The sequence below is a fragment of the Lagopus muta genome, chromosome 3 (genome assembly GCF_023343835.1).
Source record: "Lagopus muta isolate bLagMut1 chromosome 3, bLagMut1 primary, whole genome shotgun sequence".
Lineage (NCBI taxonomy): Eukaryota > Metazoa > Chordata > Aves > Galliformes > Phasianidae > Lagopus > Lagopus muta.
This window is the reverse complement of record NC_064435.1, coordinates 89088619-89115097: the sequence shown is the minus strand read 5'-3', so window position 1 is coordinate 89115097 and position 26479 is coordinate 89088619. Positions and strand designations below refer to the sequence as shown.

The window sequence follows — 26479 nt, the reverse complement described above, 5'->3', positions numbered from 1 at the left end:
AGGATGCATTACAGAATACAAATGCATTATGTTCTACTTCTTCATTCCAATTGCTCTTTTTAATATCAAATGCAGAAACAACGTTCCATTCCCACAAACCCCTCCAAGCACTGCAAGGCCACAGTGAGGTCTCCTGGAGCCTTCTCTTCTCCAAGCTAAACAAGCCCAGTTCCCTCAAGCTTTCCTCATAAGAGAGGTGCCCCAGCTCTCTGATCACCTTAGTGCCCTTACAGCTTTGTTAGTAGCACAGCAGCTTCTCTCATACACGTGGTACATTAGGGAAGTTGGATGGAAGTGACCTGAGGGCAGGCACTGGCTCTCTTTTTCTTCACCAGACCCCGATTCCACCACAGTGTGTGTGTGTGTGTGTGTCCATAAACATGCTGACATGAGCATGTGTTCAATGTTCAGCAATGTAACATATGGAATTACACATGCTTTGCACAAAGATAAATGACTGAACAAGGAAGTAATTAACTAAAAACTTTTTTTACTTGTCACAGCGTATATTTGTAGGCTGAGGCTAATATAATCCTTCAGTTTTAGGGAGAGGGCACCTGAATGCAAATGCTGGCACCTGTGTGCTGCATGAAAACACTGTGAAATCCACTACCAGGAATACTGCTATCTCAGCTTTAGTTTTTGGTTAACCACAGCAGGTGGCAGTGTGCACAAAATTAACTTAATACTCTCAGATGTGAGAGATGCTCGAACTAAACAAAACTTGGAACAGCACAGAATATGCTGCAGGAGAACAGGGAACTAACATGTACCTTTGCTGGCAACTACATGCAGCTTCTGTAAACTGGGTATGTTTAGAATGCAAAAGATAGGGAAACATCTGAAGAATATCAGACATTTATGTTTAATGGATTTGCAGCAAGTCTTACCCAGCTGATCACAGAATCACAGAATTGTAGGGGTTGGAACGGACCTCCAGAAATTGTTGAGTCCAACTTCCCTGCCAAAGCAGGTTCCCTACACTCAGTACTCAGTAAAAAGGGGAAGATACATTATCTGCTTGTTTTCCTTTGTTCATCTGTTATCCTGTCTGCCTACATGACAGAACTGCTGAAAATAAGATGATATAAATTCACAGCAAATACGTATTGATGTGAATTCTGACACGTATGATGAAATAGGCAAAAGTACCGTTAAGGATTGGTATTGAATCTCACTATATCTGTGATAGGTAGTCGTCATCATAATTGTCTGTCTGAAAGAGCAGACAACAGCTAAATATCATCCCTTATTTCTAGAGGTGAAGGCAACGTGTTGGTATGAAGTGGCAGCCAGGGATGTGTTCTGAAGCACAGAGACAGTGTCTAATTGTACATCCCTCCTGGAGACTTACAACTGCCTTCTGTTTACTGCAGGCCTAAATACCCATGAGCCACTGGTTGCTTCTGTTGTATGCAAGTGTCAGTTATCTGGTGTCTCCTGTGGTGCTAAACTCTTGGAGGAATATTCTATTTCATCATCATTAAAACAATGAGTAGAACAAGGCATCTGCTGTTTGTGGGACAAATGAGCACGACAGCTATCATCTATTTATCTTGAATGAGGAGATGGCTCTTGCACAGGTTTGTTCAGCCATGAAATTGCCATCCAAAACACGAGGCGTTTGTAAGATTGAATTATTTGAGCAACTCGTTCCACTGCCAGGTGAATCTCACTGCAGAAGTGAGGGACTGATCTGACAGAAGCTGGGGTATGCAGAGGAGAAAATACAGAAACACCGAAGAAACAGAGGCAACAAAGAAAAGTACATACAGAAGGAAATGGATGGATGTTTTGCGTTGCTCCATCAGAATATGATTACAGAGAGAGAAAAGGAAACACCTCAAGGGAAAATTAAATACATCATAATCATACCTAGAGTAATTTTAGGTGAAAGAGTCGGGAGTATTCAGCTGATCATCTCAGGTGCCTGGATAGGGGTTAACTGTTGTAACACACTGAGGAATCTTTGCCTAGAAAGCTTCTTGACTTTGCTTTCTTTACTATAAAAAAGACTAGATGCAGGCTGTTTCTTACATTTCTCCCAATTCATGCTATCCATCTGGAATTTGTTTTTCCACAGAGAAACCATTTCCTTGTGTACTCTAAGGGCTTCCAAACCCTTTTCACTGTGTAACCCCTCTCCACCTCCTCTACCTCAAGAACACTCTTAGAAAAGACTCGTATCATCAAAAGAAGCAGCTTCAATTGTGAACTTCTAATTCCTTCTTTTAGCAAAAATAATTGATACTGGCATTCTAAGTGGTTTTTGTTCTGGTTTTGTTCCATAATACACGCAGGTAAAGTTACTCTGACATGGGTTTTAAAATTTACAGCTGCATCAGATTTGTATTTCTTCCATGTAGTGTGTGCATGAGAATTGAACCACCTGGTGTTTGTGTGTCTTAAGCTATCAGTGCAGACAACCCAGTTACTCTTGAATTACAAACAGCAGCTGCTATTGGTTAGTCTGATTTTTAGATAAGCTGCACAAAGTCGTAATTATTATATGTAATTCTTAGCATGCTGTACAACAGAACGAGCTGACATTCATTCCCTGTGTTTAGAAACGTAATCCTTACTCTTACAGTACACTGTCAACCTTTTCTCTGGGACTAGGAGACTTTTATGCTTCCAAGACCTCACGTTTTGCAGTCATTGAACCCTTCAGTCAGGATCATGCACCAAGTTGCAAATCTCTCCTGGTCCAGGCACAGCAGAGATCTCGAAGTGTTTTGCTGCAGGAAAAGGGACTTTGCTTGCTTTGTCCCCCTGCCACAGTTTTAAGCTCATCACAGAGGGATACTTAATTGCTACCCACAAAAGTAATTGTAGCTTGCCTGGCCATAAAGAGCAATAGTATTTTGAAGTAACAGAGGTATACTAATGAGTGCAAGAGTAAATTACTCTGGCACAAAATAGCAGGCAGTTGACATATCACTACATGACTGCAGAACGGTGTGAAGATGATCAGCTCTTCTGTTTTTGACACAGAAGTAAAGCCCGTTTTTAATCCAACTTTTAATTTCAGGGAGCAACAGGTGAATGTTAAGCGGGACCAAAATAAGGATTCTATATGCCTGGTTCTCCCCTTTATTAACTAGAAGAAAGCCAGAAGGGACTGGAGAAATGTAACTGTTAACCAAAAACATTAGTAGCATATTTGACTTCAGTCACCCTGAAATTGCTCTTTTTGTAATGGTTAACAGCCCTGTCGTAACTTCACAGCAGGAGGGTAATTTCCCCATCACAGGAGGCAAGATAAAAAGAATGAAAAATTCCTGCCAGCACCTGTGTTGAAATCTACTTGAAAAAAAAAATGATCATCACCGTACTCCAAACAGTTCCTGGCAGGAAGTCTAAAGCAGTTTTGGTCTTGCAAAAACTACTGGGGAAAAGGAGATGATGTTAAAGGAATTCAGATTGAATCTAAGGCATTTCCTTTTTATCTTCTGCCAAGTTTTACGGTTCCTTGTATCCAAGACGCGGCAAAGGTCTGGGGGAGCTGAACTCTTTGCATTTCATTATGCAGTTTCCTGGACAAAGCAAAGCAGGCAGTGTTAGAAAGTACAGCGGAAAGTCACATATGCCTGAGGTGTTTTCAAGAAAAGGAAAATAATCTGTGGTTATCCAGAGAGAACTGCAGGTTTGCATGGTCGGTGCATCCAGCAGAACTGCTCAGTGGCATTAGCTCTTGCAATAGAGCTCTTATTCTTAAGAGAACACATTACATCTGAATTGTTCAGCTGAAGAATGATCAGAGCATTGAAAAGCTTTTAAATACTTCCAGAATGCAAATAGCTAAATTAATTTACTCAGTTACTAAATTAGTGCAATATAATTTTGTGCTACTTTCCTATTTTGACCATTCAGAATGGTAGGATGGGAGAAAAGCACCCAAACAGTAAAAGTAATGTTCACATATCATCTCATAAAGACATTCAGAGGGCATCATGTGAGTAGGTACATAAAAATAAACAAAGAAACTAATAAGCTGTGTATAGATACAAAAAGCCTGGGTCATCCAAAAGCTTGATTTTTGATATCGATAATCTTTTCCTTCCTTCCTTCCTTCCTTCCTTCCTTCCTTCCTTCCTTCCTTCCTCTCTTCCTCTCTTCCTCTCTTCCTCTCTCCCATCCCTTCTCTCCCTCCCCTCCCCATCAAAATCATAACCAAACTTCATTTCTGAATTGCAGCCAACTTAAGCAGCATAGTGAGACAAGCATTCACTTTTCAGATGGTACTTTATAGTAAGAAGGGAAGTGAGAATGGAACAAATGGTGGTAGATACGGATTTTCAGTATTTTGTTTGCTTTGTACACAGACCATCCTAGGCAGACGAGTGGTTCTCTCTGCCCTGGGTCCTCACGTCCCTCTCCCTGCCTATGGGCACCGATTTTACGCTTTTCCTTTGCCCAGCCACCGCCTGATGAATAATTCAGAAGGATTTGTGCTCGCTGCACGCCTGTCCTGCTCTTTAGTGGTGTTGACTCTGCTCTCACCGAAGAGGCTGTCGTCTGGTCGAGCAGAGAGGAGAATGGCAGACGCAGGATGAAGTTCCCGAAGGGAGCCGGCGTTTCGTGATGGCAAAGCCACGGGACAAAAAGACCACAAAAGGCCATGGGGATGATCCCAGCCCTTTGGGATACACCTCCGTACAGCGTGTCACCATCTGCACGAACCTCCCCGAGCACCAGCGTGGCAAGATCTGGTTTCCTAGGAGGAGCCGCTCCTGGGGAGGCTGAGCAGAGCCTTGCTGGGAACCCGCAGGACGCTGCGATCCCTCCCCGCCTTTGCCTGTGGGAGGTGGGCCCTGGTGCCGGGTCCTGCTGCGTGCTCCCCCCGGCAGGCAGTTCTCAGCGGTGCTCAGGCAGCGACCTTCCTCCGGGCAGACAAGTGCAAGCAGTGCCCCGGGCGGCTTTGGCTACGCAGAACACCGAGCATGACTAATCCCGGCACCAAGGGCTCGTTCCTCTCGCAGCCGATGGTGAAGAGCGTGCTTGTATATCGCAACGGGGATCCTTTCTTTCCGGGACGTCGCATTGTCATCAACGAGAAGAAAGTGTCCAACTTTGAAGTCTTTTTGAAAGAGGTGACCGGTGGGGTGAAGGCACCTTTTGGAGCTGTGCGTAACATCTATACGCCTCGGGCTGGGCACCGTGTCCGGCAGCTGGAGGAGCTGCAGAGTGGAGAGCAGTATGTGGCTGGTGGCAGGGAAGCCTTCAAGAAACTGAAGTGAGTGGCTGAAAAGTAACTTAGCATTTATACCCAACCTGAATATCAGCATTGCAGACCCCTCTCCCCTTCTCCTGCCACCCCTTATTAGCCGTTGTTCAAAAACAGACTGGAAGAAGGTACTGCAAAAGAGCTTCAGAGGTGAACGGTAGAACAGCTGCAGTTTTCATCAGTCACACAGTGGCATCTCCCTGACACAGCAGTAGAAACGGAGAAGCAGTCCTTTAACCCTCAGGACATGCTGCATCAGCACGGTGTGATGGATGTGCTTTGCTGAGGGACAAGTGTCTGTGTTTGTGATGGGTGATGTTAGGAAGGAAGCTGCAGAAAGGAGGAGTGTTGACAGAACTGTGGTGGCAGCCTTGTTGGGAATTTAAATACCAACATTTCCTTTCTTGCTTATTTTTAAAAGGTCTCATTCTATTCACATCTCCATCCATTCTATTCATATGGGGTAAGCACATAGCCTTTTTCTGGACAGAATAACCAAATCTCTGCTGCCATTTAAAAGATGACTGCTTTTTTTTTTTTTCCTCTGCTGGGGCACCAAGAATTAGGCTGACATTTTAGCTGGTTTTGACTGGAAACCTAAGCTTTTATGTGCACTTTCTGAGTGGAATCACCAGGTTCTTAATTCTAGCAATGAATTCCACTGTTTCAACTGCCTAATTATATGCTTTGTTCGGTCTCTGTGGGCATTAATCCTACAGCTGACTTGAAAAATATCTCAAAATTAACAGCCCCTTTCTTTGAGTGGTTGGGAATTCCTATGATAAACCACCTGCTTCATGGACCCTTGCTTGTCTTGATTCAGGTACCACTGAGGAATCTGCGTTTTTCAGGAGAGCTTGGTATGTTTCAAAATGAAGCTCTGTCTTTAATGAACAGGGTTTCTTTCAGCACACAGTTTTTGTCACCATCTGCTTCAAGAGGTTTATTGATATTTCTTGTGCTTCAGTGGCAAAGCAAGAGAGGAAGATGTATGGCAGGCCAAATGGAAGTCAATTTTCCATGTCAAATATATTGCTGCACACTCAAGAAAGAGCTATCATGTCTTTTGGTATTAAATTTTGTGGTCCCATGAGTGGCTTAACATTGTTGATTGTCAGCACGTCTTGTTTCACCTTCCCATATGTGTTGTGCTTTCCACAAGCTAAAAGAAAGTAACTGTTTTCTTTAGCATGTGCTGCATAGAGGATTGGGTGCCTCAGGTTGAGTTTTGGTGGAAATAGGCTTTTATTTTTGTTATTTCATTTTTCATGATTAGTGGCGAGAGTTTTCAGACTTCTGTGGTTGCAGGATACCTAAATATTTGAGGTCAACTAAGAGAATACTTCCAGAAAAGGTGACCTAAAGCACTCAGTAAAAGCAGGCTTTGCTGTATATATATCCCTTGAGAGTATGCTGTGCTTCCTGTGGGAAGGATGGTCTGGATGACCATTCCATTTCCTTGTTCACTACTGTTGTGTGTTGATATAGTGCTGTAAAAGTAGGCAGTGGTTTTACAAGCATATTTAAGGCAGGCTGGAGGGGTTTGGTTCTTAACTAAGTTGTAGACAGAAGGGTAATTAGAGGGACTGCTTAGCCAGGCAGGTCAGAGGAGAGGGGAGTCAATTGGAAAGGATGTTCTGGAAGAAACTGAGAGAATTAGAGAACAGAGCGTGTTTGTGTTTGTCTCGTGGGCAAAGATAAAGCAGTTGCAGCTGTGGGAGACAAAACTTCTGTTGTAGATCTGACTGGTCTTACAGCAGCAAGAACTGTGTAAATTTTTAACTGTTTATTTTTTCCTTTGCGGTGATGCTTGCTGGCTTAATTCATTGTCACAATAGACTAAGCAGGGCTGAACTTTGAAATAAAGGCTTGTGGGGCAGCTGTGTGCAGGTGTGAAAGTAACCAAGGAAAGCAGGAGCTGGAAGTGTCAGCACTCAGCTTCAAGTGGCACATCTGTTACTCCACAGATGCCTAATAACGAGATCCGAATCTTTCTTCCCTATCTTCAGTGATTAGCTTAACTGCTTTCACCTTTAGCACGTGAACTTCTGCCATTCCAAGCCTGGAATTGTAACATCTTGAAATACATTATTCTGGAGTGTCTCATTCTACAGCAGCAACAGCACTGGGAGCTAGAAACAACGTGAGGTCCTGCAGCTCCTGTGAGCTGCATTCATGAGAAAAGGCCAGCTCATGAGGCTTTTGCAGTGCTGGACTGGAGCTGGTGCAGTCTGGGTGCCTGGGTAACTGTTCAACCAGTTTAAGGGTTACACCTGCTTGGAGACTTAATTCCTTTTCTTTGGAAAGGCAACATATGGCTAGGCTACCACTAATGTTTTAATTGATGCTTTTGTGATAATGCAGCAGGGAATACGGCAGCAGAGTGCAGTGATATTCAAATATTTGTGGATTTGTTTTGTCCTTGGATTTTGTTTATTAATAATTGTGAAGATACTCTTACTGTGTCATGATAAGTCAGGATAAAATGTTTCCAGGTGTGTCCGAGACCAGTTGAAACTCAAGTTGTGTAGAGCCTTTTAAATTAGCACTGGTTAAACTTGAGTGTGGAGAGACTTTAAACGTGTCAGAATTTATTGTGAGAAACTAGGAGGCAAGATGGTAACCTAGAAAACTCTGCTAAATTAATAGTGTGCTGATATTTATTGATGTTATTATTTATCCATCTTTCCAACAAGTTGGTTATTGATGGTCTGTAGTGAGATGACTAACTTGACTTGAAGTTAGATGAATAGTCCTGCCTTACATTTTGCATTCACCCAGGGGGCTAGCTTGTAGATTTATATTAATGCTCCTTCATTAAAATCTTGACTTAGTTACTGTTTCTATTACTTTGAGGCATGGTAAATAAAAGTGTGAAATATCTGTCTTCTGTAAGTTAGATGCTTCTGTAAATGATCGGTGCTGATTTTCTTCCACAGCTATTTGGACATAGGGGAAACGAAGAAAAAGCCTGCTGAAGTCAACAATGAGGTAGGTTGAAACATTTCAGAAGTAAACCTGCAGTTTACAGTTTAGTTATTAGTGACATGTCTGAGTTTTTAATATGTATTTATTATGTTCAGAAACAGTATGCTTATCCAGCATTCTGAGCATAATATTTCAATGATAATGACTCTGATTGCTCTGAACGTGGTGAACTGAACTGATGGTCTTCCATCCTGCTTTCTGAACTGCCGTATCCACTCCTAAACTATCAGGAAAGAAAATTGCATAGTATCGTTACTGGTCTTCAATCAGAATAAGATGTTGGTACTGTGAACTTCCAGAATTTTGGACAAGAAGATTTTCTTCCAAACATTATATTTTCTCTAGAAAAGAGACTTTTTGGTTTGAAAAATCACATTGAGTTGAAATGCTTTTTCCAGTCACTGCCAGTGACAATTGCAAACTTCTAATGAGTTCTAGCCCAGTGTCTTCCAAATTCACCTTTTTCTTTTGAACAGTTACACTATTAAAACAACTGCAGGCTTCCAAAAACTGAACATGTGAGCTTTTGAGGCATGTGGCTCTGTATTTCATATTTTACTTTTTAATTCTGTGTATGGATAGCAGTGATCCACAACACTTGAATTTCAGCTTTTGCCTGACAAGAAGCATCAGCTCACAAATGTTTCCATTTCTTCTGTCTTGCCAAGTTTCTAGCAATTTAATGATCTGTATAGCAGATGTCTTGAGACACCTTGTGCTAGAAGCCCTTCAGAAAAGGTGCATTGCCACAGTGATATTTGCTGTGATATTTTGACACATCTTATTCAGAGGCAGTGAAATACAATACATGCATTTTATAAATTATTGTATCTTTGTAAGCCATCTTCACTTGCAATTTTCTTTTTTTTCTTTTTTTGTTCATAGTCAACAGGAAGATCAAATTCAACAGGAGGTCAGAGGTTTGATTTACAAGCACCACATAAATTTGCTCTTAGCTGGATTTTTTTGTTCCTCAGTTTGTTTATGCATGCAATTAACCAGAACACTGTAGAGAAAGCTCTGTTGCTTTTGTGCCATTATTTGTGTCACCTCGTTGTTAAGGTATTTAACAAAGAAAATAGATCAATTAAACGAATAAGGAAAAAATAATTAAAACACTGATGAGTCAGGAAGGTATATATACACCTCGGTTGCTGAGCTGTATATAAAAACAAGTAATATGTCCACACCTTTGCACTCTCTAAGCTTTCTGGTATCTTTTGTCCATAAATTCCATTTCTCACTACAGCATTTCCTTATTTCAGTCCTGAGTCTCTTTTGATCAACCTTTGTGAATCTTGCTGAAACTATTCACTTGTCGCAAGGCAGACAGAATCAAATAATTAATCTCAACTTTAGCTGTGATCTTTGTAACAGATCATATTATTTTTTTCCAGAGAGGAAAGGTCTTTACGACAACAGTGTTGAACTCATCTGAACCTTTAACACATAAAAATATTTCTGGGCATAAAATGAAAAAACAAAACAACCAACCAACCATTGTCTCTGAGATTGTGGTGGATTTCATTCACTGCTGTGTGCAGCTGCCATTGGCATTGAGGCTGACTTCAAGTGTCCCTTGGTGAGAAAGCAGTTGTCTCCCCAGAAGCCTCTTAACCAAGTTCTGATATTAGAATTAGTTAGCAAGACAACTGCCATATTAAGGCTTGTTTTAAAGCTGATGAATTTGCTGCCAATCCTTAAAAGATTCTGAATACAACAGAAATTCTAAGCACGTGGAGAAACGTTTGCAGAAGTTGTTCCTTCTATTTGCAGTTGCACGTTTGATGAGAGAGGCTTCTTTGACTTCTGTATGCAGTCATATCTGAGCACTTCCATCCATTTTGAGGAAAACCAGTATAAACCATCTCCATGTGAGGTTTAACTTTCTGTTATTGATTTACTTGAGGAGTCCTAAAAATGAAATGAAACCTGGTAAGGTTTTACAGATTTTTATCTGGACTTATGAATAACACCATTATTTTGGGGCCTTAATCATTTAATCCTAGAAATGAACTTTCGGGGGCCAGTAACTGAAGTTTTAATGCCTAAATAGATTTATGCTAAAATGATTTGAGGAAGCAAGTTCTGTTTGCACATCTTTTTTTCAAAACATTCATTTTGAAATCAAAAATGTGTCTGTGTTTTAGCACGAAGACCAGCAGAAGTATTGCTACATTTTCCTTTTGATTCTGCTGCATTTGCATCAGCAACCAAATAAATCATGTTTTTCCATGAAGCTTTGTAAGATACAAAGCCCACGAAAAGGTTTTGCTTTCAAAAGGCAGTATTTTAGATTGAATTTCAAAAATAAAATCCTCCCAGTTTGTTTTGTTAGAAAAAAGAAATCTACATAAATGCAAATTATGAGAAAATTTTTTAGCTCCAGCCTGCAAGAACCGTAAAGTGAAACTTTCAAAAGGTGAGTTGTTTCAATGACTTCAGTAGGAAGGACTGCTTTGAAAGTATGCATGCATGGAGAAATCTGTGGTCAGGTGTGAGTGGTAGGGTTCTGGTGGGCTAAGAGAACGGGGCAGCAGGAAAGCTTGCTGATAGCCTCACACATAACTCCAGGCTAAAATCAGGGTATGTTTTTAGGCTGATCTTTGTCAGGACAATTCCTGTTCTCTTTGCCCTAGTGCTGAAATATTAAATGATTATCCTTCATCATCTCCACCTCTTATTTTGCTTCTCTCTGTTTTTTATAACATGGAATTTGTCAGGCCTCTTGCATTAGTGCTCTGGACCATAGGCCGTTAATGTGATCTCAGTAATAATGCTTTTTCTGTGAGATTTGAGACTGCAATGACTATTGATAAAGCCTGCTCTTGGGGATTGCCTACCACCCTTCTCACCTGTTCATGTCCCACAGGAACCTGGTTTTCCTCTGAGCACAACCTCAAGGGTGAGCTATCACAGAAAGAAAAGCCTTTGTTCTGTGTTATTCCTGAATGCAGTGCATCCAGAATTGAGGCAGGAGCTTTGCTGGTATTGTTGCCCCCAGGAGGAGATGGTCTTGAATCTATCAGCACTGGTTTTATTATACAACTTAAACTTATAAAGGACAGATGTCAAGATGATGGGGCCAGACTTTTTTTCAGTAGCACTGCAGAGATAGGACAAGGGGCAATGGGAACAAACTGGAACACAAGAAGTTCCATCTGAATACGAGAAACAGCCCTGCAGAGAAGGGCCTGGGGATCCTGATGGATGAAAAACTTAACATGGGCCAGCAGTGTGCTCTTGCAGCTCAGAAAGCAAATGGTATCCTGGGCTCCATCAGCAGAGGGGTGGCCAGCAGGGACAGGGAGGTGATTGTCCCTCTCTACTCTGTCCTTGTGAGGCCCCATCTGAAGCTTTGTGTCCAGGTTTGGAGCCCCCAGTACAAGAAAGACTGTGAGCTGTTAGAGAGGGTCCAGAGGAGAGCCATGAAGATGATCAGGAGGCTGGAGCACCTCCTCTACAAAGACAGGCTGAGGGAGCTGGGCTTGTTCAGCCTGGAGAAAAGAAGGCTGCGGGGTGACCTCATTGCAGCCTTTCAGTACCTAAAGGGAGCCTACAAACAGGAGGGGAGTAAACTCTTTGAAAGGGGAGATAGCAGCAGGACAAAGGGAAATGGTTTTAAGTTGAGGGAGGGAAGATTTAGGTTGGATGTCAGGGGGAAATTCTTTACAGAGAGAGTGGTGAGGTGCTGGAACAGCTGCCCAGAGAGGCTGTGGATGCCCCATCCCTAGAGGTGTTCAAGGCCAGACTGAATGGGCCCCTGGGCAACCTGGTCTGGTATGAAATGTGGAGTTTGGTGGCCCTGCATGTGGCAGGGGGGTTGGAGATTCATGATCCTTGAGGTCCCTTCCAACCTGGGCCATTCTGTGATTCTGTGAAACAACTTATTTGAGAGTGACAGAGCACTGGTACAAGCTGCCCAGAGAGACTGTTGAGTCTCCTCTGGATATACTCAGAATCTGCCCGAACACTTTTTTGTGCAGGCTACTCTAGGAAATCGGCTTTAGCAGTGAGCTTGGACCAGATGATCTCCAGAGGTCCCTTCCCACTCTACTATTCTGTGATTCTGTGGCTTTCTCTATACCAGATTTTAGAAATACGTTGACCCTGGCCTGGTGCTGAAGACAGTCAGATTTCTGTACATACATTATGTTGTTTACCAAGGATTTGGAAGATGAAAAAAGATGGCAGAGAAACACTGTTTGGGAAATTCATGGTCAATGGTTAAGGATGCAGTCACTATGCCTATATGCAAGGGGATGAATTCTGGTGGTATGCAGCACACTTTGACATTTCCTACCTGATAAGTAGGATTTTGTAGGTTTTCCTCCAGTAAACAATTACAGATATTTATTTCCAAATCTGGTTAGTGAAGAGGAAGGCAAAAGGAATAAAGGCATGCTTATGTTGTGTATTCATAGGCAGCTGTAAATCTTTATTTGTATTATGTAAGCTGCCAAATATTTGACATCTGTTCTTGCAAATATTTTAATGTTGTTCTTTGAAGGCAGCATTTCAATTACTTTAGATTTGTATATAAGTAGAAAATGTGTCAAAATGGAATTAAACAAGAAAGAAATCTTGTTCAAGATACAATATAAATACTGTGACCTATATTCAGGAAGAAAAATAGATGGAAAATACAAAGCATTGATTTCTTACTGAACTGTCTTCTCACTTCTCTCAGGGAGTGACAGAATATAGTAAGTCTCTATCAGGAATAGGCTCCTCTACAACAGTCTGTAACTGTGAGCCTGAGCTTCCAAGGAAGGGCTTGAACATCTGGGAGTGGATTTCCAGAGATCCCTTCCAACCTCTTGGATTCTGGTGAGAGCAGTACTAGTTCTGCTTAGTATGGTTTATTCCATTTTTAGCTGAAGCTTCTCAAATACCACGGTTCTGTTTGCCTGTGAGGCTCACCTCACCTTGCCTGATGCGTCTGATGCTGGCAAAGACAATGGGCTAGGAATTGCCTGTGTTCCTTGGTGTGTCCTTTGCAAATGACAAGGAGCTTTGAGGAAGGTTTGGTCAAAAATGTCTGAATGTAGGTGTGTTGTGCCAATGAATAAAATACGTGTCACTGGATAATTCATTAGGCACTATTTAATGCGGCAAGTGGAATGTGCAAATATATGTGATTGTCTGTAAGAAGGGTCAGTATTGAAATAGTTTGGCAAGACGCCTTTTTTTCTGCCTAAACAGAACAAAGTCTGCATCAGAAATACCTCATTATAGAAGCTGATTTTACCATTTTGGTGAAATATGAGTGAGTGGGTTATGTGTCTCTTAGTATTGTCAATATCCAAAAGACTGTAAGTAGAGTAATGCAAGATAGCTTGTGTTTCAGCTTTTTTTTGTGGTGTATCAACTGCACGTAACACTTTATTTTCAAGGGCTTTTCTTTTAAAAATAGGCATTGTGTTAAAAATAGTTAAAATATGACAGAAATAACAACACTGTTACAATCTTGCAAAATAATTATTGTCTTGGTCTGTGAGACTCAGTCATTGATAAGAGTTGAGCCTTTAAAAACATTACTAAAAAAGACCTTAGCCACTCTACTGATACACATCTGGTTTCACTGTTGTCTTCAATGAAATTATAATTTATAAAATCAATGATAGATTTCTTTAATCCATGTCTGGTCTCTTAAAATCTAATTTCTTATAATCTGGTTTCTTAAAATCTAATTCTCTACCAGTCTAAGACTTCTAAATGACTGAAGTATGGAAGTTAAACACTCAGATAATGGGAAACTGCTACTTTTAGTTATCAGTCTATCTCAGCTATAGACTTGAACTCGTAGTTCTGTTTTTCATAGAATAATTTGGGTTGGAAGGGACCTTTAAGATCCAACCACCTGCTATAGGCAGGCACACCTCCCTCTAGGCCAGGCTGCTCAAAGCTCCATCCAGCCTGGCCTTGAATGCTTCCAGAGAGGCAGCATTCACAACGTTTCTGGGCAATCTGTTCCAGTGTCTCACCACCCTCACAATATAGAATTTCTTGCTAAAATCTAATTTAAATCTACCCTCTTCCAGTTTAAAGCCGTTTCCCCTCATTCTGTTACTACATGCCCTTATAAAAAGCTCCTCTCCAGCTTTCCTGTAGGCCCCTTCAGGTACTGGAAGGCTGCTGTAAGGTTCCCTTTGAAAGTTCCCTCTGAAGATTCCCTCATCCTGAAGATGACCAGAAGTGCAGGATCTTGCACTTCTGTGTGAAGCTTTGTGTATAGAACACTGATAGCAGAGGATAACGAATGAAGAAGGGCTACATTAGCATATCCTCTCAGTTTCCTGATTTCTGAGATAAGCTTTGAATAAATAACATTTGGGAAATTATCAGGAACATCTTCACAAATTATCCACTGCCGAGTGCTGCTAGAGCAGATGGGATTTTCAAACCACATCTCTGTTACCTCACTTCATCCACTGTTAGGGGTGCTGAGTGCTTCCTTGACCATTTGCACTGTACTTCATTTAACATTAGCTGCAGTGCAGCAGTTTTGGAAAAGCCCCAGCTGTTCCATAGTTCTCATGCAGCTGTGACACCAGAACAGTGTTCCACTCAGCTCATTTTCACAGCACTGCTCATACATAAGGGAAGAACAAACCATAAATAAGGCAATGAACATCAGTTGTGAAGACAAACAGATTGTCTGTATGAGTAAATTTTTACCTGACTCAAGTTTTTCATTGAGATAGCAGTACTCTTTCCCTTCTGTTTTGCTGTTATCTCAACGAGCAAGTGACAAAATGTCTTTTGCCCTGTAGCACTGTGGTAGTTCACATGCATGGAAGGCTGAAGCAAGCTTCCTAGGAAAAGTCTTTTTAAAGCTTGTAATTCACATTTGATGGCTTTTGCAACAAGCTAAATCCCCCAGAAATGTCACGTTCCATCTTGGTTTAGACTTTCTGAAGGGAGAGTGGGGTGCAGAGTAAATCTGAATTTCTGACATCTCCCTCTTTAAACCAGGGACAACAGTAAGGATGAAAGGAGACTTTTCCCAGGGACATGTGAAACCTGTGAGCTGCTCAGATGGCAGCCAGGCTCTTGACTGTTCTGAAGCCTCTGGCAGTGCCCTCCTGCTGTAATAATACAGCTCAAAACTTTTTATTTAGTTACTGATAGAGAAAATATCACTAACATTTCATTCTGACTCAAGCTTAAGCTTTGATACAAAATATTCCTCAGGTCTGTATCTGTCCTTCACTTCTTTTGGCAACTGAGCTTCATGTTTTGAAAGAGAGTTTTGTTTTGTAGTGAAGGTGATCTGCAAGTATAAATACATTTTAAATGATGTGCTTGAGGAATCTAGTAAACCTCTTGAGGAAGTCTGACCAACATAGTTACCATTTGCTTATCGTAAGCATAATTGGTTGCTAAAAAGTACTGAATATTATTTTCCAATTATTATATGTGCAGTGTGGACATTCATATTTCTTTAGACACGCTCTCTGATCTAGATGGTCTCTCCCTGTGCTCTCAGGAAGATTAATTTTACTTGTCATTGTGTATGGTTTGTGGGTAAGCTGCTGATGAATGAGAAGAGCTTTTGGATTTGCAGATTCTGGGGGTAGCTATTTCTTTTAAGTTCTCTCTTTGAGGCAGCTGTGTGTTCAAGGAACGGAACAGTATTATAAATATCTAACGTTACCAAATTATAATTAGATTAATATCAGGAATCGAGTGGATGGGGCCAGACTCTTCAGTGATGTGCAGCCACAGAGCAAGGGGCAACGGGCAAAAGCTGCAACACAGGAAGTTCCATACAGACAAGGGGAAGAACTTCTTCACTGTGTGAGGTGACAGAGCACTAGAACAGGCTTACCAGAGAGGTTGTGAAGTCTCCTTCTCTGGAGATATTCAAGACCCATTCGGATGGTTTCCTATGCAATGTACTGTGGGGAACCTGCTTTATCAGGCAGCGTTGGACTTGATGATATCCAGAGGTCCTTTCCACTCCTATAACTCTGATTCTGTGAACAGTCTTTTCACTAACGAGTCTTTGAAGGCTCAATTAAGATCCCTCAAAACTTTAATCCGTGTATAACCTCAGTATATGCGTCTGCATGCAACCCCAGAATCCAGAACATCCATCTTTAGTGTAATTGAGAATGCGACTGGCAGAATGTGTCTTCTGCTGGTGGTCTCCAGTGGCTGCACATCAGCTATGGAATCTTGTGAGCCACACATAGTCCTCAGCAGATCAAAGGTTGGGTCACTCAGATGCATTGTTCTTCAAGGAAACCTGGATCAGGAGGAAAGACTCCCTAGATTGTCCAGTGCCAATTAAAATGAGATGGACAATACAATGCATGAGACTTGGTAGGTCAGAACTTACTATTGAAATAGGCCTCAAAATGCATCTGATATATTGCTACTGAAGCATTATAAGGAGCGGTCATTTCTCTGATTTCCCCCTGTTCCTCAACATTTTAAAATCAAATTTTTTGTAATAATTGTTTTAGCAGTTGTTCCTTCTACATCCTTTAAGTTCATCCTTTTTACAGGTTCTCCTCTTATCTGTGGACAACGATATGATTGGAGGAATCTGTACAAATTGAATTTTGAAAGCTTGGTTGAGTTTGGAAGGGATCTCTGGGTCCATCTGGTTCAACCCCTGCCCAAGCAGGGACAGATAGAGAAAGATGCCCAGCTTCATGTCCAGGTGGCTGCTGAAGGCCTCCAAGGAGAAGACTCCACAGCATCTCTGGGCAACCTGCACCAGTGCTCCATCACCACACAGTACAGAAGGGCTTTCTGGTGTTCAGAGGGAACCTCTTCTATTCTGATTTGTGCCCCCTGCCTCTTGTCTTGGCACTGGGCACCAATGGAAAGAGCCATCCTCTTTGCATGCTCCCATCAGGAATTTATAGGCATCAATGAGATCTCCCCTGAGCCTTTTCTTGGTCAGCCAAATAATTCCATCTCTCTCAGCCTTTCCTCAGAACTGAGCTGCTCTCTCCCCTTCATTACTTTGATGGACTCCTCTGAACTCTCTCCAGTATGCCCAGGTCTCTCTCTCTTCTACTGGGGGTCCCAGAACTGGACATGGTACTCCAATGTTACCATGGTGTTACCATGTTAACAGGGTGTTACCAATGCTGTGGAGAATATTCCTTAATAACCATCTTAGAAATTGCTTCAGAATGTGAAAGTTACAGCCATCTGATACCAAAACAATCTGTACTCATGGGAGTGTGTTTTTTGTGTTTGTTTGTTTGCTTGTTTTGTTGTTGTGAAACAAACAAACACAATCTGTGGTACCCAAAATTACTGTACACAGAATATTCGTGTCTGAGAAGAAATTGTGGATAAAGGTCTGCTTCATAACTCTATGCCACTATAAAATAGAAAAGAGGGAACCATAAGTCCACATGTGAACAGCTTGATTGCTTCTACTGCTGTTAGAAGTCTGAGTGAGAAACTTCCAGTTTCTCTGAGGCTCAATATAATATGGGAAAGGTAACATAAAAAAAAAAGGTATGCAAAGGTTAAAAAAAAAAGAAAAAAGTGATATACATCCTGAATCTCCTGAGCAATATCTTTAATAGGTAAGCTTTCTATTACACTGTTTGGTATTTAGTATCTTGGTAACATAATTAGGAAAACAAGATGTACAAAACAAATACTCTTCCCGAGTGTTTATAATCTAATACCAGGAGGATTTGAAGAAGAATTGTCTAGATATCCCGTTAAAACATAGCTGTGTCTTTTTTCTCTAATTGCCCTGTAAAAATTACTGTTTGCACAGTTCTGTATGTCTGAATTGTATCATTCTGATTATTTAAATTATGGAATACAAATGGCTTACAGATTGGTTTTAGTATATTTTGGAGCAAGGCAGAGACTCGTAGGGTCATTGGATCATGTCACTGGAGATTTCATAGTCTGTATTGCATCTGATATGAAACTCAAAGGTTAGTCACTTCCTCAACTAAGATGACTGCCTTGTTCTGTAGGGTAACTGTCCTTTCTTTTTTCTTTTTGTGATGAAAATGGGAGGAAGGGAAGAGATACCAGTGCTGCAGCTTTTAATGCTGCTGCATATTAAATTTTCTTACTGTAAAGCATTAACAACTTTTAACTCTGTTTAAAAATGAAGAAAAATCTGCTCTTCTTATAGTTGATTTTTATTCTTCAGCTGTCACTGTTCACAGGTTCAGGCTCTTCTGGTCAGCCATGAAGATCAGAGTTTCCTTTCTGGTTTAAATGTGTAATGAATTTAGGGAAAATACTCAAGCTCTGAGACTTTGTGATCTACTTTGTATACACCTGGAAATCCAGCCAGTTAATAGGAGTTTGAATATTTGTAGTCATTTGTACTGGTGCCAACAGAAAGGTCATTAGTCACTTGCTCAAGGCTGTTTTTACTATCCAGTCTACCATCTAGCAGTGTAACAAGGCCAGGGAAAAGGAAATTATCTAGATTTATTACGATGTAGGATAACTGAAACATTTTCGTACTGACAAAAACTCCTCTGTGAATCTGGCTCATCTTTACTCAAAATGTATTAAAATGCCTGTTGCAAAAAGTCACATTCCTATGAAGTAGGTATGATATTTCCTATGTTGTAACAGCCTTAGAAAAAGTAACTTTTATCTTTCTAATTTGCTTTTGATCAGTCAACCTTGAACATTCCTTTGTTTCACATAGTAGGATGGTGACTGTATGTATAAATGGGGTTTTAGTTCTTTTGACCCCTGTTCTACCCTAAGGGAATGCAAATATTTGTTCTCATTTGTTTCCTGTGCACATTGATTAACAAACAGGCAATTGTAACAAACTGGTAAAGCCACGGCTCACTGCATGAGCTGATAAAGTTGGTATGTGTCATTGTGTTGAAATATTAAAACTTCCAAAGGTTATTCATAAAGTGACGTGAGTAATAAGTGAAATGTTAGTAGTGCCCAAGATAATGTTAAAAACCATTGAGAAAATCAAACTGTTAAACAGGTATAAACCAAACTGGCACAGAGCACCTGGTTCAGAGAGGTAAGGTTGCTTGGCTGATGTCTTTCTGCCACCCAGCCTGGCTTCATATATTCTGTAAACCCATAAATCCTGCAGTTGCTCAAGTTGACCCAGTGGCCAGGGCTCTCTTCTGGTAAGAAAAGGAAATAAATTATTTAGTGACACCATCTCTTTCCCAAGCCTTCATGGCCACCTGTGAAATTGCTACCGGACAATTATCTGTATTTAGCTTGTCTCAACATTTTAACATACACTGGAGGGAAAAGTCAAGATAAGGATGGCCACACACCTTCCTCAAGTCCCAAGTACCCAACAGAAGTGTTAAGAAGTTTTCTAAGTCTGTCCTACTTTCCAGCTTCTGTTTGAATAGAATACATGAAAAGCATAACACAGCATTTGTAGAAGAAAAATCATTGCACATGGGGATAACCAAATAGTTTTACACGAGCCAGAAGAAATAGATAATATTTTGCTGCATCTCCATTTTAGTGATTATTTTTTTCTTTATAATGCTCATTTATGAAGAAATGAAAAACAGTCTTTTTAAGGTTTGTATTTCAAACCAAAGTGTGTGTGCTGCTCAGACACCTTACCAAAATAGCTGTTTTCAATTACCGTACTTTCCCTGGAGTGCTGTACATCTAATCTTGCCTTCTCAATATAGCATTTCTTTGAGTTAAAAGCATGGGACAGCAAGTATTCTTGAATTTTTACTGAGTGCCAAGACCATCTACATTATTTGAAAAAGGATAATTTCTTTTAGTTGTTCTTCAGTCTTTCACAGTGTCAGCTGAACGTAAGTATAACAGAAAATTTTCTATGAAAACTGTATTAAGTCGATGTGTAAATGTGTGCACAAACATAAACAATATACACATTTACATATATCTCTGTAAGCACGCTTATTCAAAATGATTTCCATAGAAAAACTGTTTTTAATATAAATATTTATGACAGTAAGCCTGAGTGGATAGTTTGGCTGCTGATTGTTTTGTTTTTGCTTTTGTTTTGCCAGCAGTCAACAGGGGAAGATGTAAGTACTTAAAGTAGATTATGTGATGTCTTAAGTGTGTTGTACATAGTTGTTAAATTCTGTGAATATTTAGCATATGTTATAAATGTTGTATAAAATGTTACAAAGCAACTATACTTTATTCCGTTGGGCTTTTTTCTACCATTGCACCAGTTAAATGCTTAGCTGCATAGTGGCTTTGTATATTCAAAGGAGGCACTCAGCTGCAGCTAACATTCACCAACACAAATTCAACCACAGTGAATTATTCCTGAAGGTGTATGCTTAGATCTAAGAGACACTCTGTAGAAAGTATTCTGAAAGTCAAGTTTTCACAGAGATCTTAGCTCCTAGAGCCCAGATGGTGCTGAGTTCAGCTGTTTTGCTTTTCTCAGGCTCTGCCAGGTGCTTCACTGAATTAATGAGCAGGTAGTAACTGTTCTCTGAATTGAGAAAGACCCAGAGTACTCTTATCGTAAGGGGCACTGCAAGAAAGAGGAAATTCTTGATAGGAGGGTAAAAATTCTGGTTGTTTTAAGAGCCAGAGGTCCCATAGTGCATTTCCAAGCACACATGGCTCCTCTTGCATTGCAAATCCCCATTTGATTAGTTTTATCTTGCTTGCTTAAAGTTCCCTCTAAGTTTCAATTAGTATGATGATATTTTCTCCTTCCTGTTCTAAATGTTTTGTGTTACTGCTGTGTGTTGGACATGAGTATCTGATGGCAAATTATGAAACAGAAACATTTGGTAGTAGGATGTGGAAAAGGCTCTTCAGTGGACCCTGTAAACCCCTCTGAAATTGTACAAAACTTGAAGATAAAATCATAATGGGGCCAGAACATTGACTAATGTAAATATGCTCACAATTGCTGATGCAAATGGGGAAGAGAAGGATTTAGGGGTCTTGTGATGTTCATCAGTTAATGTAATCACAAAGCTTCACATCTTTGTTAATGTGTAACTGTAATGCCAGAGGGGTCAGGCTATTCCAGACAGTGCAATGTTGTGGTACCTCCTACATGAGAAATACCAGCAGTCTTATGTATTCTTCAATTAAATCCCCAATCTAGTCTTCCTCTGGAGCGAGTTTGCATAACTCTACATGCTTCAAAGGAACTGCACTGATTTATAGTAGCTAAGCACTTGGTATTTTATTGATGTCTGCCACTGCAAATTTAAATGTTGTGGCTTGCTTTAGAAATTAAAGCTCTTCTCATACCTGTAAGTAGTTTCACATTAGTCACAGAAGTTGTTCTAGACAATATGAGATGGTCACTTGAAGACTGTGGTGGCCAAAAAAAACAAACACGAGCATGACAGTCAGCTTATCTAGAAGAATGGTGGATAGGGTGTTTTTTTGCTGGTTGCTGAAGCTGATCAAGTATAAGATGTGCCTTAAAGAACCTCGCAGTCCCAGAGAAATTAGTTATCCCTCTTCTTCCTGACGTGCAGTGGTAGCCTGAATATATGTGTAAGAGCATGTGAGGACCCCAAAGACAGTTGCAGTGTGCTTATCCTCACTATTCACACTGAGTGTGACAAAGGACTATTTGAGGAGCTTGTGTGGCTCAGTACCTGCTTAATTTATTCTTATTAAACTACTCTGATCTAAACTCCCAAAAACTGCAGTGTCATCTATGCATTTCACCAAGCATAGCATCATAGAATCACAGAATGGCCTGGGTTGCAAAGGAGCACAGTGCTCATCCAGTTCCAACCCCCTGCTACGTGCAGGGTCACCAACCAGCAGCCCAGGCTGCCCAGAGCCACATCCAGCCTGGCCTTGAATGCCTGCAGGGATGGGGCATCCACAGCCTCCTTGGGCAACCTGTTCCAGTGCCTCACCACCTCTGGGTGAAAAACTTCCTCCCAATATCCAACCTAAACCTCCCTGTCTCAGTTTAAAACCATTCCCCTTGTCCTATCACTATCCACCCTCATTAATTAGCCATTCCTCCTCCTGTTTCTACGCTCCCTTCAAGTACTGGAAGGCCACTATGAGGTCTCCCAGAGCCTTCTCCAAGCTAAACAAGCCCAATTCCCTCAACCTTTCTCCATAGGAGAAAGAAGAGAAGCAGAAGAACCTGTCCAGTGTTTTAAGCATACCCGTATTATCACAGTCTTCTTTTCATTTCTACCTGCTAATCTTTATGGTCTTACATTAGCAAATGTAATATAGTATTAACATATTATTTCCACCTTTTAATACAGGAGACAAATTTGATTTAGGCACGTTTAGCAAAATCATACAAGTTTGTATTTCGTTCTGGTTTAGGCCATGTTTAGAAAAAATACTAAGTGTCTGTCCAGGCTGACCCTATCTTACAGCTCCTTGCAGCTTCCTTGGTTTGGAAAACAAAAAGCCTCAAAATGATGCCACAAATATTAATAACTCTTTGAAGGAGCAATTTAAAAGCCAGACTTGCAAGCTGATACCATGATAGCAGCTATTGGCAGAAATACAATCCTTTGAATCATACATGAGCCCTTAGCATCTGTCACGTTGCTTGTTTTCTCAGGGGCCTAGTGATCAGGCTGCATGCAGTAACACTAGGATCTTCTGAGGAGTCTACCTCAATATTAATGGTTTTGTCAGCTTGTAGGAACAAGTAAATAATTGGGCACACCTGGGACACAGAAGTGCTCCTGTGTGTTTAGGGAATGCTTTCTAACTGGTGCTAGTATAGTGTGGATCATAGAAACCTGAGTGTTGCATTGCAGAGAGGATTGAAGTGTGGTTTTATGGCCTCTTCTGAGTTTGGAGCGTATCTTTCTGTGTGTCTTTGTGTCTTTCCATCTACCTGTCATTCTGTTTTCTTTTTAAATTTGTGTGTATTAACTCCAAAAGGAATCCTACCTAGTCAATATTGCATAACTTTCAATTCAATAGAATGACATTAATGTTGAACAACCCGCTTGATGTCAGTGCAATATCTGTTCAATACAGGGCACAATAGTAGAAATGTCCATGCTCTATTCTGCAGTTCAGTTGCCCGTTCCCCAGGTGATCAATCAGTGTCTCAAGCCATGGTTCAGCAGTTCCCATACAGCTATGTTGTGCTACGCTGTAGCTGTCGTTCAACAAGCCTATGAACCTGCAATAGTAATTCTGGATGCTTTGTAAAAGGTGAAGCTGGGGTGGAATAAAAGGCATATTTAAAAACAGGAATTTCTTTCTCTGGGTTCTCCACTCTTCTTGTTGGTGGTCAGGGAAAGCTCTACCCCATTGTGAAGACTGAGTGATTTCTATTTCTCTCTGTCCTTGCAGGTCAAGCCAGTTACTCACAGTAGAATCACTGCGTCAGCACGGTTTCGAAAACCGTTCCAGGAACCCTACACGATTTTGTAAGTTGAATTTTCAGTTACTGAGATACTATTTTTTAATTCCTTTCTTAACTTCAGATGATTTTTGCTTTAAATGGTCCTTCAAATTATATTACTTTGCTTTATTTCAGCCTGGTTGCTAATGGAGACCTTATTAGCCCTGTAGTGCGACTCCTTATACCCAGGAAAACTCTGAATCACTGGGACCACATTCTTGAAATGGTTACAGCAAAGGTTTCCCTCAGAAGTGGAGCTGTTCACAGGTATCAGGAGGCTGAATATTTGTGAGATACAGCTGCTGTTTACATATGTTTTTAAAACTCTGAAAGTAGATATGGATCATGCCTGTTTTATAGGAATTTCCTCTATAAGAAAACTACCTTTAGGGGTCTCTTCTATGATTCTAGAAGCCTGGAAATGCATTTACTCTAGATCAGTTTCTTGTATAATTTCAACTGCTTTTTAAAAAGAAAAAAACAAACAAACAAACAACACCAAAACTCTAAATGTTATTCAATTCTTATTTCTCAACTAAATGTTTAATTAGCAGGTATGCAATAATACAATAATAATCCAATGTATTTAATATAAATTATGAAACAACATGTTAAAATGACATAAATGACCTCTGTAAAGCCAGTCAAAATATCTGGAATGTCCTTTTTTACCTTTAATTTTGGAGAAAGAAATTCCTGTTTTTAAATATGCCTTTTATTCCACCCCAGCTTCACCTTTTAACTCACTGGGGCAATTTCAAGGAAAACGCTTTAGGTGCTTTGGTCTATGAAGACCTGTTCTCTGACAAAGGTATGCTTTATAATCAGCCAGTTCAGCCTCCAGGTAAGAGTTAGGGCATTCCAGTATTTTCCACTGCTCTACTTGTTACGGTATCCCCAGCATATGCTGTAGATTGATTGCAATCAACTTGAAATGTAAAATAAGCTCTCTAGAACGAGATCTGATTGTCACTGCAGGTTTTAGAGCAGAATGATATGTGGTCTCCATGATAAACTTTACTGTGTAAACAGGCTGCCAAAGATGTGCACTGGCAAATGACCGATGTTCCAGTGTTACCCCATGCAGAGCACATTACAGAAATCTATCCTTCAGATAGGAAAGGGGTGGAAAATCATTCTTCCTTTCTTATGCAATTTCTGAGGCTAAGCTTGCAAAATGTTTCTCAAATCAGTGAAAATGCAATAATCTGACTCAGTTCCTGTGATTACTTTTCCAGAGATGGTGCAGACCATAAAAGATGAAGATAATGCTGTCTGTTGAGTATTAGCTCTCATCTGTTTTTCCCCTCCGTCCTTCTTGTCTTTTGTTTGCTATCTGGCTTCTTACCACTGTTACTTCCATCAAAGTTAACCTAACCTCATTTTTCAGCTTTCTGGATCTGATTCTCAGCTATCGCAATCCTGAAGTGAACATAATAACAGCTGTTCACACAATCATTTTTTTCTACTTCCTAGGATGATTAAGGTTTTAAAAACCTGTTGTCTTTTATTCTCGTTACTTCCAATCACTCCTTGGTGAATCTGACTGATATATATGAAAGCATATATAGTCATGGAATCATAAAATCATAGAATCACAAGGTTGGAAATGACCTACAAGATCATCTAGTCCAACAGTCTTCTCATTGCCATTGCTACCACAAGCTACTAAACCATATCTCGCAGCTTAGACTAAGACTTATGTGTGTAGTTAAAATTGCTGTTGAGAAGTATTCTGTTCGTTATTCTTTTCAGTATTCTGTTGCAATCTTTTAAAAATAAGATAATAGATAAGATAAAGCACATAGCACTTTGAATTATTTAATGTTTTCCCTTTTCTGGTCTTATTTGAATCCAGTTTTCATTGCTTTTTCCTTAAAATGCTAAAATGCTACTGGTAGAGTGATTGTTGTTCTTTAATAAGTTACATATTAATTGCTGGGGCTTACTGAAATTATGTTACTGTTAGCAGAGCTGCTATAAGACTTGCATTATGTGTATGGCAGTTTTTCTTCCTCGTGTCATTAAATGACATCCAAAGCTGCCGAGACTTCTATAGTTTCACATGTAGCTTTTGAAAACAATTATTGATCATCATCATAAGAACACAGATATAAGTAAGAAATATGAGAGAGAAGACAATGAGAAAACAGTCTTTCTCCTTGCCAGATTGTGCTTGGGGATGGGGTACAGCAACCTGATCAGCAAGTATGTGGTAGGCAGGCAGGTGTTCAAAAACAATGATTCCTCAAGTTACTGTCCACTTTGTCAGCCTATGTTTGCTTTGTTTTGGCTGCCACTTTTTGTCTGGGACTGAAGGAAAATGGAAGTTCATCATGAGCCTACAGTTCATGCCTTTGATTATCACCCAGTGAGAGTGAGCAGAAATGACTGCAAGGACATTTCCTGCATAATATTATCCAGGGAAGTATGAGAGAACCCAGGATGTTTTTGAATGGTTTGGACCAGTTGAGGGGGTAACAAGCTGCATAAGTAGTGTCACAAAAATTGTGTATGTGTGTGATACTGGTTATTCCAGTAGTTTCATATATATCTGCCTTCTTAAAAAGTGCATTTTTAATTCCCCTTTCTTCTTCAGTGATTGGTTTGGTTTCATCCAGTTGTTACTGTCATCATTTTCTGGATGAAAAATAAAACTAGAAACTGCCAGGTGCTTGTAACTTTTGGGGAGTTAAATTAAACAAAAATATTTGTGCATTGCATATTAATATTAAATTAATTAATATTAAAATGTAAGCAAAATGAAAGATCAGGTACAAAAACCCGCAGTCATGTTTGTAAGTATCACTATGCTCTGAAAGTAATACCTTCTATTTATTTCCATGGAAATTACATCAGATACACAGAGCAGAATTTGATAGAGCAGATTCTTAGCTACAAAACCCTATTTTTCAGCATAGCCACCACTTTTAGCTATGCATTTTCAT

The 26479-nt window shown here is 40.3% G+C and overlaps 1 protein-coding gene across 3 annotated transcripts in view; it reads left to right on the top strand.

Moving 5' to 3' along the window:
- Positions 1-4102: 4102 nt before the first annotated feature.
- The window catches only part of DCDC2 (doublecortin domain containing 2), a 55292-nt gene continuing 32915 nt past the window's right edge, over positions 4103-26479 (top strand). The window contains exons 1-5 of one of the 3 annotated variants that reach the window (XM_048938551.1): positions 4103-5236; positions 8167-8218; positions 20212-20229; positions 23480-23556; positions 23667-23798. In XM_048938551.1, the coding sequence (XP_048794508.1) occupies positions 4944-5236; positions 8167-8218; positions 20212-20229; positions 23480-23556; positions 23667-23798 (572 nt within the window). In that variant the 5' untranslated portion in view covers positions 4103-4943. Of the gene's footprint in view, positions 5237-5308; positions 5691-8166; positions 8219-20211; positions 20230-23479; positions 23557-23666; positions 23799-26479 lie in introns of those variants that run through there. The other 2 variants (XM_048938553.1, XM_048938552.1) reach the window with 2 other exon arrangements.